General features: G+C 32.6%; 1 protein-coding gene across 1 annotated transcript in view; it reads left to right on the top strand.

The window, feature by feature from the left end:
• EYS (eyes shut homolog) overlaps window positions 1-17,728 on the top strand; it is a 1,624,793-nt gene that overhangs the window by 72,855 nt on the left and 1,534,210 nt on the right. Inside the window, 2 exon segments of the mRNA XM_049653864.1 lie at window positions 13,576-13,769; window positions 14,971-15,101. Of these exon segments, the coding sequence (XP_049509821.1) occupies window positions 13,576-13,769; window positions 14,971-15,101 (325 nt within the window).

Raw genomic sequence — 17,728 nt, 5'->3', positions numbered from 1 at the left:
ATTTAATCCTATATTTAAATTACGTCCGAAAGGCCCTATCTCCTAATAAAATCACATGAGGTGTAGGGTTTCAACATATAAATTTCGGGGAGACACAAACATCCATTCTATAAAAATGGGTTAATGACAATGTCTATTTCACAAAATTGCTAGGTTAATACTAATAAAGTGCTTTAAAAACTATTTGTATGCAAACGTAAAAGCAAAAAATAGTCACTCTCCTGCATCTACATATAGTCTACAGCTGCTTTTATGATACAATACTAGAGTTCAAGAGACCCTATGGCCCACAAGTTGTAAAATAATTACTATCTAGCTCTTTATAGAAAAAAAAACACTGCAGATCTTTGCTGTAAAGGAAAATTTTAGGTATTCAGATCTTTGTAATAGTTTGTAGGCTCAACCCTGCTGATATGACTGGAAGAGCAGAGCAGTGAGAGCCACACATTAGGAAGTTAACAAAGTTGGTATTTTTAACTGTTAAAATATCTTACCATGCATAACTGAAACTGAATTAATAACATGAGAGTAAGAGTACTCAAATGATGTTTGTTGAGGTGTGCATAAAATGAATAACCTAAAAGTATTTTTTATCTATCAGAAATACCCAAATATAAAACTTCCATACAATTAGTTTTAGCATAGATGAATGTTAAGTATTTGCATTAAATATTCTTTCTTATTTTGAATCAATTATTCATCTTAACAAAGTCTTAAAACTATAATCAAACATGGGTCAACAAGATAGCTATTTGTTCTCTCACTTGCTTGCATGTGCTGCTTATTTCACTTTTCTAGTCCTTGAAAAGTGTTTCTAGCAACCATTTCTTTCTCTTCCCATAAGAATGAAAAGCAAATTACTCTTCCATTGGGTGATGCCTTTGTGTGGCCTATCCTTCAAGTACAATAGCTTCATTTTTACATGAAAGTACACTGAAATGAATTCACATGAATAAAATATCCAACTAGCTTACTACATTATTTTACACAGAATTGCTTTGGAAATTTTTGACACTTCATTAAAGTATTGATCCAAAGAACTTACTGAAGTCATAATAAAACATTGATGATCTTCCATTCATTGTTTTTGTGTTTTTTTTTTTTTTGCTTTTGTTTTGTTTTGTTTTGTTTTTTATGGACACATGCACCCTCTTAGGATAGCAGAGTTAGTTTGTTGTATAGAAACCCATTATGATTCCCATTAAAATAAAAGTTACTTAGCTAATTTAAGAGATTTTCTGCTTAAGAATTTTAGTTTAAAGTATTTGGCCCATGTGTAAATGGTTGTGTTACTTTTATTTATTTTTGGATATAAAAACAATAGTCATTGATACTTGGATTTTAATATTGCATTTTGTCAATATTCATGACAACCATTTCATACTGATCTTTTCTCCTCAAACCTCCACCGCTTTCATTATACTCCATTGATATCATCCTTTCACATTTCAACAAATATTAAAATCAATCAGAAAAAGACCTTGAGGCTCTGCATGCACACCTCCTATCAACTTAATTCTTTACCTATCTAACTCAGTCTCTCTTCTTATATATTGGTGCCTTCCACCACAGCTAATCCCTCTTCCTGTTGACAGAATCCCATATTTCTGTCTACCCTACTCAAATACATTAGTCCAGAAACCACCCTCTTTCTTGTCTTGATTCTCAAACATCCCTCCCTAAACAGTTCAACCCATCTTTTCACAAACATGCTCCACAAACGCCAAAGAGCTCCTTAGTTTCTACTTGATGTTACTGTTCTTCATGAAATAAAACTTAAGAGATATCTAGACAAGTATTTCATAAATTTTGGTTTAGATATTAATCACCTGGTGATTTTGTTAAAATCAGATATTGTTTCGATAGTTCTGGAATGTAGTCTGATATTCTGCATTTCTAATGAGATTTCAGGTGAAATTCTGGATACTACTGGGTCAGAGACTACTCCACTTTGATTTTTTTTAATGTTTATTTTATTTGAGAGAGAGAGAGAGAGAGAAAGAGAGAGCAAGTGGGGAAAGGGCAGAGAAAGGGAGACACAGAATCCAAAGCACGCTCCAGGCTCTGAGCTATCAGCGCAGAACCTGATGTGGGGCCCAAACACACGAACCATGAAATCATGACCTGAGCCGACGTTAGAAGATTAACCGACTGAGCCAACCAGATGCCCCTTATTTTTATTTATTAATTTATATATTTATTTATGCATTCATTCATTCATTCATTATTTATTTATTATTTATTTATTTTAATGTAAGACTACTCCACTTTCAACACCCAGGAGTTATATACATCCTTATTCTCTCTTGAACCCATGTAAGTAAATGTTTATCCCCACCACTCCACAAAAACATCTCTATCAATGGCAGTTTAAATCCCCTTTGCTAAACCTAATTGTTAACTAATTCAATCTAATCCTTCATCTTACCTTAGCCTTAGCAGCATTTGACATACTTTCTTTTTCTGAAAATTTTTTTCACTCAACTTCTTACATACTACATACACTCTTGTTTATCAACTGCTTCCTTACTCTTTGGTTGTTCCTTCTCAATCCCTTTTCAGAATGCTCTTCTATCTCTATAATTTCTACTGTATATTGACATGCACCAAAGAATTAAACTTCAAAGCTTTCTTCTGTATCCACATTTATTCCCTCAGTGATCGCATCCAGTCCCTCGGATTTGAATATTATTTATATGATAGAGAATCTCAACTTAAATCTTCAGTTTAGACTTCATTCCCAAAGTCCATATCACTATGATTAACTGCCTATAATACATCTTCATTTGTAAGTGTAATAGATATCTCAAAATCAACAAGTTTAAAACTGAATTCCAATTTCTTCTCCTAAGTCCTGTTTTCTCATCTCAGAAAAAAATCAGTCAGCCAACCAACTGACTACCTCATTTTCTGGTTGCTCACATCAAAAACAAACAAACAAAAAACAAAACAAAAAAACCAAAAAGAAACAACAAAAAAACATTGAGTTATCCTTATCTTTTCTTTCTCTTTTAAATCCATCAGCATCTCCAGCATATATTTAGAATCTGATCCTCCTCACCTTCTTCTTCATTAGCATCTTAATCCAAGTCCCATAATTCTATGTCTGGAATATTGCAGTAGTCTAAAACCTGGTCTCTTCTCTCCATTTTTCTTCTTGGCCATCAACAATCTACTTTCAAGCAATCTTTTAAAAATGTGAGATTATGCCAAACCTCAGCCCAAAATGCTCCATTGTCTTTCCATAAAATTTAACATAAAAGGGACAAAAGCCTAAGTTTCTGAAATAGCTCATCTCACCCTCCTTCTGACCTTCTTTCTCGTAACTTATCTCCTTTTGTATCCCCTTGTTGATCAGTCATTTAGCTTTCTTTCTGCTTTTGAACAGCGTAGCATATTCTCAACTCAGAGTCTTCACACTTGCTGTTGTCTCTGCCTAAGTGTTCTTTGTTCATTTATTCATTCATGCATTCATTCAACAAATATTTATGGGAAGTCTTGTGGGGTAACTGTGTTCTGTTTGCTTATGAAAGGTCATTTAACAAAACAGACAAAATTAGCTACCTGTGTGGACCTTAGTTTGAATGAAGACAATAAATCATAAATATAACTAATCCTTGCAATATATATTATTTTAGAAGGTATTATGTACTTTAAAAAAATGAAAAATACATCAAGGTGAGGGGAGTTGGGTGTTGAAATTACTCTTTTGCAAGATAGCTCTAAGACTCATTTCTTTCTCTCTATAGGTCTCAGTTATTCCCCTCATTAATGAGGTTTTCCTTGACCACCCTGTACAAAGTAGCCTTACCCTCCAGAACTCCTTGTTTGAAATACACTGCAACTTTTTTCTCCATTTATCACCAATATCACCATTTACCACCATTAAACATATTATGTATTTATTCACTTATCTTTTACATCTACTCTATTTCTGTGTAAACTCATGACTTCATGCAATCAAAATCTGTTTCTGTGTTACTATATTACTTGATACAAAGTAAATATTGGTAAACATAGCATTAATCTAAATTACTGGATCAGAGTAGTGTTTTACTTCATATCTGTGGGAGATAATATTTTTTAAGTGAGAAAAGTCTGAAAGCTTGATTAATTTGGGAGTCTATGTATGTATGTTTATATGCCTTTCCATTACACATTCCATTAAAATGAACAACCATGGCATTGCTGGGGAATACATTGGGGACCATTATCAAAATTATTTTCAGGAATTCTGGGAAAATTGTAAGGCAATTGTATTATATAGGTTAAAAAACCAAGACAGAAAAAAACATGGCTTGAAACATTTCACTATAAAATACTTTGGCAGTCAGAAGAGCAGTTCTTCCTATTTTGAAATCTTGGAGAGATTCCAAGCTTAGAGTCAAACTTGTAAGAATGGGTCACTAGGCAATCTTCAGGAACATTAATTTAAAAACTCCAGTAGGAAGAATTGGGATAACTACTTTAGAAAAGATCTTAGTGCAGACGAGGAAGCTAGATAGAAAATCAAAGAAAATACAGAGATGGGCTAATCTTCTGTAAAGTGGACTTAGATGAGAAAAAAGAAAGTTAAAAAAAGGAATAGCTCTCAGAAGTGAGCATTCTAACAAAGGAAAATCCTAAAGTAAGCACAGATAATGGTAATGATAATCAGAGATTTATGGAATTTAAGGCTGCTAGAAGACGTGAGGGAATCTCATCCTGGGAAGATCAGGTGTCAGTATATCCACCGAGCTGCCCATCGTAAACCTCCCTTATGATCAGAACACTGAAATCCTGTACAAGAGTCTACATTCACTAACATTTAGAGGAGAAATTGTAAATTTGGCAAAGATAAAGACTATTTTATTTGCTTGTGAAGTCAGTTAGTAGACAAAATTACCTACCTGACTGGAGCTTATATTTGAATGGAGGTGATAAATTATTGAGAAAGCTGTACTAATTAAGGGAAAAAATAAGTATTTTTGGGAGCACCCAAAAGGATACTTTGACAATTATTAATAATTTCAGATTTCTTAAAAACTAAATCCATGATCACTAATTTAAAAATCGCAGGCCTAAAAAAGAGCATGTATAATGATTAGTGTTTGTGTTGAAAGATATAGTTGAGGGCTTCTTCCAAAGCAGAAAGCAAACAATAAAACATGGAAAAAAAACCAAGAGGAAATGTGCATCATAGAAGATGGCTGTAGATATGCCAGGCTTTATATAATAGAAATTCCAGAAGGAAGCAACAAAATCAAAGAGGGGAGAAATTAATAAAATATAAAAATAGTAAATAATAAAAGAGTAAAATAAAAAAAAAGGAATCTGAAGAAAGACTGGAGTAGATTGAAATGGTCAAGACAGTATTAAGTAGGAAAAATAAAGACACTCTAAAACACATGTTGGTGAAAATGTTAAAATTCCTAAGAAATTCAAGAAGGGCTCAACCAATAACCCAACCCTAAAAAATAACAAAACAACAGGGAATTTACAAAAATAATCGGATTAGCATCAAACTTCTTTATGAAGTTTAACTCTGCACAAAATGGCAGAGTTAAAAAAATAAGCTACATCTTTCTTATCTACTAAGCTCTAAACCCAAATTATGTTCATCATTTAATTTTATACACAGATGAACTTGTGTTCAAGCATGAAGGCCAAGCAAATAACATCCTAGGCATGCTAAAAATCAGAAACATTGTGACCTACCCAAATAACATGAAAAGATTATTGAGGATATATATCAGCAAGACAGACATACAAACAAACAAAAAGTCTGAGAAGATGTTAGGTTCAAGAGAAAAAGTAAACAAAATCACCAGTAATTAAAATGGTACATTTTTCTTTAAGTTTATTTATTTTGAGAGAGACAGAGACAGTGAGAGTGGGGGAGGGGCAGGGAGGGAGGGAGAGAGAATCCCAAGCAGGCTTCAAGATGTCAGTACAGAGCATGATGTAGGGCTCGAACCCACAAAACTGAGATCATGACCTGAGCTGAAACCAAGAGTTGGACAATTAACTGACTGAGCCATTCAGGCACCCTACAATGATATATTTTTAGTTGTGACTGCATGTTGTTCAAGACTCAAGTGAGGACTTTGGAGTCCACCTGTATAATCAATATAAGTAAAGGAAATTACTTAATTTTGATAGTATGTATTGCACCATAGTTGGTTTTAAGAGATCCAACAATACCACACATAATCATGAGATATTTTCAAATGTTGTAAAGATTTGGGACAAGTGACCTAGTGATCCAAATATAACCCAATCTCTCCATTTCCCTGCTTTTCCGTTACCTAAATACTCCAACATGGTAATGCTCTTTCTCTAGCGCTTCTTGAATAGTTGTGACCAAACGCTTTCAACTCATTACAGGCTCATCGCCATTTGAAAATTAATAATATACAGATAAATTTATTCTCTGCCAGAAAAATTCTAATTTTAGTTCCAAACAAAGGAACTACTACTTTCTGTACACTAATTTTCTTTATTTCTTTTTTTTAATGTTTATTTATTTTTGAGAGAGAGAGAGAGAGAGAGAGAGAGAGAGAACGAGTGGGGGAGGGGCAGAGAGAGAGGGAGACATGGAATCCGAAGCAGGCTGTCAGTGCAGAGCCGATGTGGTGCTCGAACCCACAAACCGTGAGATCATGACCTGAGCCAAAGTCTTATGCTTAGCCAACTGAGCCACCCAGGCACCCATGTACACTAATTTTCTTAACACTTAAAATAAATGATTGTATTTTTGAGTACCTAAATGGGAAGGGTAGAAAGATAACATCATACATGCATACAATACATAGATATATACATCAATTGACTGATAGGAATATGTCAGTTGATATGATCAGGAAATTTTTATCTCTCTCCCTCACTGTTACTCCAATATTCTTTTGCAAGATGCATGTTCAAAAGAGAAAAATAACCTTTCGTAGCAGATATTTAGTATTCTTTAATGCAGAATAAATACAAAATATGTGAACATTTTTTTAATTTTAAAGAATGGTAAATTAAAGAGAAATGTATATGATGAGCTAAAAAACACTTTGATATATTAGATGCCAAATGCATATCAGTCATAATGAAAGCATTTGTTGTTTCTGCCCCACACTTTGAAAAGAGAAAGTATTTCAGGTTAATTAGGTAAAAAATGCCACTTTTTGTCTGCAGCCTGCATTTTCATGTATGTTTATTTTTCATTAGAAATGAATTGTAATTTTCATATTTTAAACTTTATTGAAATGAAACTAACAAACCTATTTTATTTTTTAAGAACTTTGAAGAATCTGGGGCTCCTGGGTGGCTCAGTCGGTTAAGTGTCTGACTTCAGCTCAGGTCATGATCTCATGGCTTGTGATTTCCAGCCCTGCATTGGGCTCTGTGCTGACAGCTGAGGGCCTGGAACCCCTTAAGATTCTGTGTCTTTCTCTCTCTCTCTGCCCCTCCCCCGCTCACACTCCGTCTTTTTCTGTCTCAAAAATAAATAAACATTAAAAAAATTAAAAAAAAAAACTTTGAAGAATCTGAACTATTGATGTTAACTTTAAATTATTTCCTTTCTCTATGATAACATTTTTTGAGCTATTTAAGTGCTTATTTTTAAATTCAGGTTCCTGAATTGTTCCTACCAAATAGGCTATGTTTTTTTAGATATATTATATTATGCTTCCCTAACGTTTTTGCATGATTTACTTGTGCTTTATGTAGCTGCTCATATAAAACATAACAAAACAAAATGTATCATTGTATGCAAATTCAGCTTGCAGTGAACATGTGCCTTAGCATTTTAATAAGTCTAGAATGGAAAGGTATGTCACCTACCTATGCATTTACCCTTCAGTAATTGTTTTTACATTGAACAAGGTTTTTTTATGCCCCGTATTTTGATATAATGTGGTTTATTTTCACATAGTGACTTACACAAACACTTTAATAAAATGAAGAAATAGAAACAGAACCCATATTCTAGGCCACACCAAATCCATACCCATAAATAACCATACTTCATTTTCATTCTTCATATTGGTCCCTAATATTTCCCATACATACATTCTCACATTTGGTTTACAAATAGTCCCTAGTACTTCTATTTTATGTACTTTTTGCCAAAACCAGTAAATAGCAACTGAAACATTCTACTAATTTTGTTATTTTCTTAAAAAAAATTAATGTTTGTTTATTTTTGAGAGAGAGGGAGAGACAGCACAAACAGGGGTGGGCAGAGAGAGAGGGAGACACAGAATCTGATGCAGGCTCCAGGCTCTGAACTCTCAGCACAGAGCCCATCGCAGGGCTCGAACCCACAAACCATGAAATCATGACCTGAGCCGAAGTCAGATGCTTAACTGACGGAGTCACCAAGTGCCCCTAATTTTGTTATTTTCCAACCTCCTCTGTTATAGCTGTTGAATAAGTATGCATTCAAGTTCCTTTTAAGCTATATTAGGTGATATCTTATAATGGGGATTGTTATATTTTCAGCCTTTCACATTTCTTCACTGCTCTCCACTCATAAATTAAAATTTATACCATAAATTTTAAGTTCTTGTTGTGGCAGAACCCAATTTGGTAAAATGTTTTGTAATGGTCATATTAGGCTGAGTTATGTTGAATTAGCTAATACACCTTAGATCAGTTTTTTTCTTATTCACATGAAGGCCATTGAATGTCTGGTGCCTCTGCAGGGCAGACTTTTTCCAAGTAGCAACTCAGAAATCCAGATATACCATTAGAACATGTGACTTTCATGTGGCGAGTGCAAGAAAAGTGAGAGACGGAAGAATATGTATTAGTACTCAAAGACTTTGACTTGTCTAGACACCCAGAATTTTTAAAAAGGAAACATTGTCTAGAAGATATATGGGTGTCTATGAAGTTCAGGTAGTCTTTTGCATAACTGGAAGCTTTACTGTCTCTGCCACAGTGTTCCAAAAACCAATATGGTTGTCACCGTGAGATATCAGCTTACCTGGTTGCTGGCTCCTTCTTTACTATTTGGTGGATCATTTCGGGCCACTATGATTCTTTGCCACTAACCCATGCTACGTTGTATCAAGTTTGTACAAAAATCTCTTTTTAATTTCCTATAACAATGCTAAATCCACACTATCACTGCACAATATGACATTATTAAGAGGATAATAAAAAGGAGTTAAGTCAGGAAATTTTTACTTAGACATTAGATGAGTTGACCTCTGAATTCACATCATGGAGAACATTTAGACTAGCTCATACAAAGACCCAGTTGACCCTGAGGTTAGGACCTAGTGTTAGTGGACCACTTATATACCTCCTCAACAAGAGTGCCCTAATATATCTCCTTTATTAGAGTCCTAGGCCTTAAGTTTCTGAGGCCAAGAGAAGAACCTCTTTTCATCTTTATGAATCTTCAGTTCTCTCTAGCAGTGCTAATCTTCTGTGATGAATGACAATTCCAACATCCATTCTTTTTTGAGAAATCATCTCCCTTACTCATGATCTACTTTGCACAAAACTTCCATTAAGCCCAATATATCAGGTCACACTAAAGAGTAAATTTCTCTTAATCTTGCCATTCTTTCTTGAATAATACTACATGTCAAGCCTCATAAACACAATTCAATTGATGTTTAGGAAATCACAGTTTGGTCTGCAATTTTAGTATCTTGGAAGAAACCACATATCCATTAATAGAACAATAACAATGATACAGTAACTACAATCACACAAAGAATAATTTATTATTCTTTATAAATGTTTTTTAATTACCCATGCAATATATTTCTTATATTCTTAACAAATTACTTTCTATATGCTATGTCATATGCTATGACATTATTACAAAACTAAACTCTAGAGTTTTGATAACAATTTTATAGATGAAAACATTTGGAATATAATGACTGAAGGAGAGCTCTTAGACATGGTGCTAAAATCACAATCCATAAAAAAAATAATAAATAAATAAACTGGAATTCACCAAAATTATTTTTTTATCTAGAAATTCCTGTTAAAAGGATGAAAACATATGTAAAAGATTGGAAAACTGCATAAATGACAAAAGATTCATATTTAGAGTATATAATTTTGTTTGTAGAAGAAGCCAAGTAAATAATTATTTTTGTGTCTTTTTTGTATTCCACATATAATGTTGGACAACTTAATATTGTACTAGAGTTTCACTATTAGATTAATGGTAAAAATCAATTGGTATTTGAATCTTCTACTTTTTTTTTTCTTTTTAACTAATCTAGTGTGGTCAAAGAGCATAGAATTATAATAGGATTAGGTGGAATGCACAAAATTTTATTATTAATTTGTCATTAATTAACTAATTATGTGATGTGTGCGAGTTGCTTAACCCCTAGAAAAATTAGTTTAACTTAAAAGAAAATTAAAATCTACACTGGATAATTATGGCCCTTTATAAATCCAAAATTTGTTTTAAGGAATTTATAAAAAAAAATACACATATATGTGTAATGGAAATACCAAGAATTACAATCATATAATGTAGTATCATTCATAAAATATCCTACCATGAGGCTAACATCTATGTCTTAAATATAATTAAATATTATTCCCTATTTTTAATTATGGAGTAGAATAATATGATGTTAATATATAACAACATTGAGAAATACACATTCATTTCTTTTTTTGATCAAAATAATTATTCATGTAGTGATTTCCTGAAATTAGAGGTTATTTTATTTTATTTTATTTATTTATTTATTTATTTTTAATGTTTATTTATTTTTGAGACAGAGAGAGACAGAGCATAAACAGGGTAGGGTCAGAGAGAGAGGGAGACACAGAATCTGAAGCAGGCTCCAGGCTCTGAGCACAGGCTCTGAGCCTCAGCCCAGAGCCCGACGCAGGCCTTGAACTCACGGACCATGAGATCGCCACCTGAGCTGAAGTCGGATGCTTAATTGAATGAACCACTCAGCCCCGAGGTTGCTTTATTTTAATACAATAATGTCAGTGGTGTGGTCATTCAACATTTTATACTGCCTTTATGTTGTTGTTTTTAAAATTTAATACACAATCCATACCTCAAATGAATTAACAGCATATCATCTAAGTGGGTTTTTTTGTCTTGTATACTGTTGCTAAGCAACTTAATTTTTCATACTAAATGCTTCTTGATGTTCCTGTTCACAAAACAATGAATGGGTTTGATGTAAAGACCTTTTCTAATGAAAATGTTACATACTTGTTAGCTTTGACATATACAGAGAACTGGTTAACAAAGTTTATGAACTTGGAATACAAATACTTTTTAAAACGTTCTGTAGATAATTTCTGGAGGTCAATTTGCCTTTTTTAGCAGAAAGTCAGATATTTTCCCATTCATCTCTAACATGTGTGGATTGCCCAAAGCCCTGTTCAAGCGAACAAGAATGAAAGAGTAAGTTATGTTATTGAAATCTAGGAATTAACAGACATGGCAAGAATTGTCAGGCCACTACTGTAGTTACTTTTTATTGCGACAATGATGTGCCTAATGAAAACCTATTGAATACAATCTCACAAAACCTTCTCAACTCTGCAGTAAAACACCTAGTGATCCAGGTCTTACAAAAACTACAGCGGAACTCTGAGGCTTGGCCCTTAATAGCATCACTTTATTAATTCTATTCATATGATTTTATCAGTGTGGGGACAAGAGGGAGGCAAGTGACTTGCCCAGGGCACAAACTTCAAGGAGGCACTCATTCTGTCATTGCATCAAGTACCAAACACGCACTTGCTCACCTCTGGTGCTGGTAGACAATATATAAAGAAATGAACATACCCATAAAATAAGTTTCAATAAATTTGAAAGAATTAACATGCATAATTTTATGAATTTTAAATTCATAGATTTAAATTCAGAATTTAAAATCCATAGAAATAAAAATTAGATTAGTGGGTGCAAAGACATTGAGGAAAGGGCAACTGAAGGGTATTAATAGTCATAGGGATTTTTGGGGGGTGATGGGAATATTCTGGAATTATATAGTAGTGATGGTTGCACAACATTAGAAATAATTTTTTTAAAACCCTGTGATTTGTACTCATTAAAATAACTAAGTGGGGAAAAAATAAAATTCAGGCAATATATGCTTACCAATCTTAACAGAATTAACTTAGAAATCAGCAACAGAAACTGTTGGGAAATTTGCAAATATTTGGATATTGAACAAATTTCTAAAGTAACCTAGTCAAAGAAGAAATTACACATGCACACACACACACACACACTGTATCAAAATTTATTAAATATAACTAAAACAATGCTGATAGGGAAATTTATAGTTCTAAATTTCTACATTAAAAAAGAAAAATGTCTCAAATCAATATTCTCAGTTTCTACCTTAAAAAAAAAACAGAAAGAAGACAAACTGGACCAGAAGCACACAAAAGAAAGGGAATAGTAAGATTAGAGCAAAAATCACTAAAACATGAGAGAAAAATCAGTGAAACTAAACACTGATATTTGTGAAAAACAAAATGAATATATCTTCAGTTGGAGTGAATAAGAAAAATAAGAGAAAGCACAAATCAATAAAACCAAGTGTTTGAATTGAGGACATTATTAATGACATTCGAAATAAAAAAAATTATAAAGAAACACTATGAACACCATAATACCAACGAATTAGACTACTTAACATAAATAGACAAATTCTAGAGAGACACATTACTAAAATTGTATCAAGAAGAAATAGAAAACCTATATATACCTAGCAAATATGGAAAGGATTAATAGTAGTCCTTACAAACTGTCACACACAAAAAAGTTACACATATATTTACCATATACCTCAGGAAGAAATTTGTTTAGGAGATGTGAAAATACATATCCACCCAAATACTTGTGCCTCAATTCATTATTCATAAAAGTTAGTTGCTAAGGGAGTAGATGTTAAAAGTTCTGAATTACAAGAAAAGTTTGTAACGCTATGGGTAATGATGAATGTTAATTAGACTTAAGTGGTGATCATCTCGCAATAATATGTAAATATATTGAATCATTATGTTGTAAACTTAAAACTAATATGATTTTATGTGTCTATTATATCTCAATAAATGTTAAAAAGTGGAAACAACCCAAATGTTTACCAACTGATGAATGAATAAACAAAAGGTATATATTGTCACTTTATATCTATAGAAACTAACAAAATATTGGTACATGATATAACATTACAAATCCTCAAAAACTTTATCCCAAGCAAAAGAGGTCAATCATAAGAGACAACATATTGTACCATTTCATTTATATGAAATGCACTGAAAAGAAAATCTATAGAGACAGAAAGATTAATGGTTGTCTGTGGCTGGAGTTGGGAACAAAGAGTAATAATAAAATAACTCTTATTTGGGTAATCAAAATACGCTAAAACTGGATTGTGCTGATGGTCAAATATCTCTACACATTTGCAAAAGTTATTTTGCAATGTGTAAATTATCTGCAATGGGTATGTTTTATGACACATAAATTATGCCATGATACATCTTTTTTTTTTTATAATGAACTCTGAGGACATTCTTTATAATGAGTTTTGCTACATTTTATGCTAATATTTTCTTTGTGTGTCTGTGTGATCTTTTAAGGTCCATACTGTGAGAAGTCAATGAAATGTTATATTTCTCAGTCTTGTTGGAAAGGAGAAATTTGCCAAAACAAAAGCTCTGCTTACATTTGTGAATACCCAGAAGGATTTTTCAATCAAAACCATGAAACTGATGTCCGTGAGTGTCCCTCAATACCATGTCAGAATGGTACTAACTGTGTTCATATTGCAAATGTAAGTCTGAATTTAGCAAGAGAGTGATATAGATGATAGATAGATAGGTATACAGATAGATAGATATAGATATATCATATATATATATATATAATATAATGGTAAATATATAATATAATGGTAAACATATATATATATTTACAAAAGTACAAATATAATTAAAGTTGCATTAACATATTATAAAATTCAAACTCGGGAATATCAGAAAAGATACTTCATTTGTTGATTTACATTTTTTTCCTATTTTAAGTAAAAAATGAACAAACAAACAATAAAACATTTAAAAACAATCTTTAGGGGCACCTGGGTGGCTCAGTGGCTTAAAGATTCCGACTCTTGATTTTGGCTCAGGTCATGATCTTACAGTGGTGAGATCCAGCCCCATTCACACTCAGCGCTGAGCATTGAGCCTGCTTAAGATTGTCTCTCTCTCCCTTTGCCCTTCTCCCCACTCACGCTCTCTTGCTCTCTCTCTCTCTTAAATTAAGTAACTAAACATTTTTAAAAAATGTAATGTAATGTAATAATGTAATTTTGTAAACATTTCATTTTTTGTTATTCCTTTTTAATATTTTGTATATTTGATATTTTTATATTTTAACATTTTAATAAATAAGACTAGGAAATAATGTAATAATTTCCACAATTCACTTTTTATTTTTATAAGATCCATATTTGAATTCATATTATGATTTCATATTAATATCTTCAAGGCATCCTCACTCACATGTCTGGTGGTTGCTACTGGCCGTCTGTCAGCTGGGCCCTCTACTGGAGCTATCAATCCAGAACCCTAAATGTAACTTCTCTGTAAGGCCTAGGTTTCCTCACAGCTGTGAGCATTCCTCACAGCTCTGGGTGCCAAGAGCAAGCATCCTAAGATAAGTAGACAGACATTATCTGGCCTTTTCAACATAGCCTTGAAAATGAAAGAGCATCACAGCTTGCTTACCTACAAGGAGGAGAAAGTGATAGTTTCTAATTCTCAGTTTAAGGAATGTTACATTCAAGTGGTAGGAAAAGTGTATGAGATGGGATACACTGTTGTGACATTTTAGAAAATATAATCTTTCATGTCGTTCCACAGAGAACTTCTATATGCTTATGAAAATAGCTTCTATGTCTCTCCAGATAAGAATCATTTCATTTTCTTTGAAATATCCAAAAACTTTTATAAAAAATACTTTCTGATCTTTCCTAGGACACCATGTACATCTGTTCACCAATATTTACAGGCAAGCTTTGTAAGAGACAACTTCAAACACCACAGGAGTCATTTCCTTGCAAGGATAATACCACATGTACAAAATTTGAGAAAGATTATCATTGCAGGTATGATTAATTACTTTCTTATTTTTTGAACAAAATATATGGGTTTTAAAGTCATGTGAACAAAAATAAAACAATGTTCTATTTTAAGCTTAAATTTTATTTAATGGCATCTAATATTCTTTTTCAAGTAGAAGTAGAAACATTTTAATTGGGGTTTTATGAGTTGTTTGTTTTAAATACATACTTAGGATATTCTCAGGCATAATTTGGTCAACAGTTATAAAACATATATTTGTTTTATAACAGAGATATTTAGAATAACTGAATAGTATTTGACGGTGTATAAAGAAGAGATAACTACAAGTATATAGTAGATATACACAGACAGTGTTGTTACTATATTTTAGAAGTATAGAGTAAACCATCTCTCCCTTTAATTTGCAGACGTCGGCTGATAGTTTTTAGTTAGGGTCTTTAGGCAGGATTTGGGGAAATAGTGTTTTATTTAAATAAGAATTTGCTAAAAATTACCCATTTGTAAATGACAGAAGTGACCTAGTTATCCGGGCTTAGAATTTTAGTCCATTTCAAATAGCTTTATGGATACTTTCTCACACCATTAGGAAGTACAATTTGTACTCTTCACACTTGCTTGACTTTTATCTGGCTGCTTAAAGTAAGTTCTGTTGGGCATTACTGAAGGGCAATAAACAGCCTCAAAATCTTAGAATATTCATAAAAGCAGAAAATTATAAGCTATGATACAAGAAAGCCTTAAACACACTGAAAGAAAACAGAATATGCATACACATTACAGATGTACAAAGGACAGAATTTTCATCAATTTCAAAAGGAATCTAAATGCAAAGTTGAAAAAACATGCTAAGCTTTTAAAATGTGACATTTTCAAAAGAAAGTGAAGAGAAACTTCTTCATTATATCAATATCTTAGAAGATATAACCAGTCCACACAAATTTGTATATGCATTCAATCATATATTAATTTATCAATAAATTCAATTTTTATTCTTTTAAAAATGTTGACTTTTTAATTTATAATTTATAGCTCTGAGCCTTATAGTGCAAGTATATTTGTAAAGATACTTAGAAAAATGATCATTTAAAAGAATGGGTAGTGTTTTATAAATATGGGTAAATATACACTCACATATAATATTGATTTCATTTTTTAAGTATGATGATATTATTGGCCCTTATTTTTAGCATTATTGTGGTTGTGTAGAAGGCTTTGTCTTAAATTTCATCATCAACAGGAAAGCTAGATAGCATTGTTGCCAACTCTTAATTGATTGTTCTATTATTAATTAATTGACTTAATTTTAAAATGATGGAGTTTGGTCTTGAATGCTTTGTTAAACACGTGCTAGATAGGATGAACACTGTAGAAATTCCAGTTAGGTTTCCCTGAGATGGATGAAACATGTCACGTGGGTAGGCTAGTTGTAACAACTTTGAAGCAAACTTACTCATGAAATTAATGTGAGCCCCACGATATGTGTTCTCGTTGTTGAAATTACCACATTCTTCAAGAATTGGCAAAAATTGTGCTTATCTCCAATCTACTTAAATAAAAACATGGTCCCCTTCTTTGGTTAAATAAGACTCTTTATTAATGGAAGGTAAACTATAAGGAAAGTGAAGAGGAGTGTAAAAACAGAACTGCTTCAACAAGACACAAATAACAAGTCTAATTTGAATGATGAGTGAAAACCTAAGCCTCAGAAATAAGTAGGAGTGTGATACAGATGTGGAACACAAGACCTGAATTTCCAGTACCCAGATTCCCACACCCTAAACTCACACTGATAGTCAAACACATTTCTACCTCTGACTCAAAGAAACGATAAAGACATAATCAATATAAATTAATAAAGCATGAAGTTGAAACAATGACAAAAAATAGTCTTGGAGCCTTTTTTTCTTGTCTCAAAGGAGATTAAGGGAATGATTGAAAATAATAAGAAAAATGAAAGCGCTGCAACTAAAATACCTTTAAATAAAAAAAAAACAATTTATCCATGCATAGCTATCTTAAAAGGTATTTTTTCCCCTAGATTAATGATTTTCACACTTTGGCTGTAACACATTTTAGCTGCATTAGAATCTCCTAAAGGGCTCTTTAAAACACAAACAGCTATTTCCCACCCCTAGAGTTTCTAATTCAATAAATCTGGGATGGGGAATGCAAATGTGCATTTTTAACAAATCTCAAGTGATGCTGCAACTGCTGTTCTGGAGACCATACTTTAAGAATTACTGGTTAAGAGGAGCTGAGCTCAGACAGCATTAATGCTGAAAACCCTCCTTATTTCTTTCCCTCCTACATCCATACACCTCAACCCAAGCATTTCCTCTGTATTCTGAATTTGGGAGAAAAAAAAATGTGGGGTTGGGAAGGAGTGAAATGAAGTGAGGAGAATAGAATACTGATGATGGTATCAGTTTCTCTGTTTAAGCATATGGACTAGATCTGAATTCCTATGATTAGATGAGAGAGGAACTGAAACAAAATGACCCCCTTGAAAAAGAGAGTAAACCGTTAGTTATAAGAATTTATTTGGTATCTAGTGACCACAAGCAACACAGTGTCAGAAAGGAGTCAATTTTTACTTGTGTCTATAAACTACCATTTCTCTCAACACCTAGACTATTGAAACCTTTAGATG

This window comes from Panthera uncia, assembly GCF_023721935.1.
Source record: "Panthera uncia isolate 11264 chromosome B2 unlocalized genomic scaffold, Puncia_PCG_1.0 HiC_scaffold_24, whole genome shotgun sequence".
Classification (NCBI taxonomy): Eukaryota; Metazoa; Chordata; class Mammalia; order Carnivora; family Felidae; genus Panthera; species Panthera uncia.
This window is presented reverse-complemented; position numbering and strand designations above follow the sequence as displayed.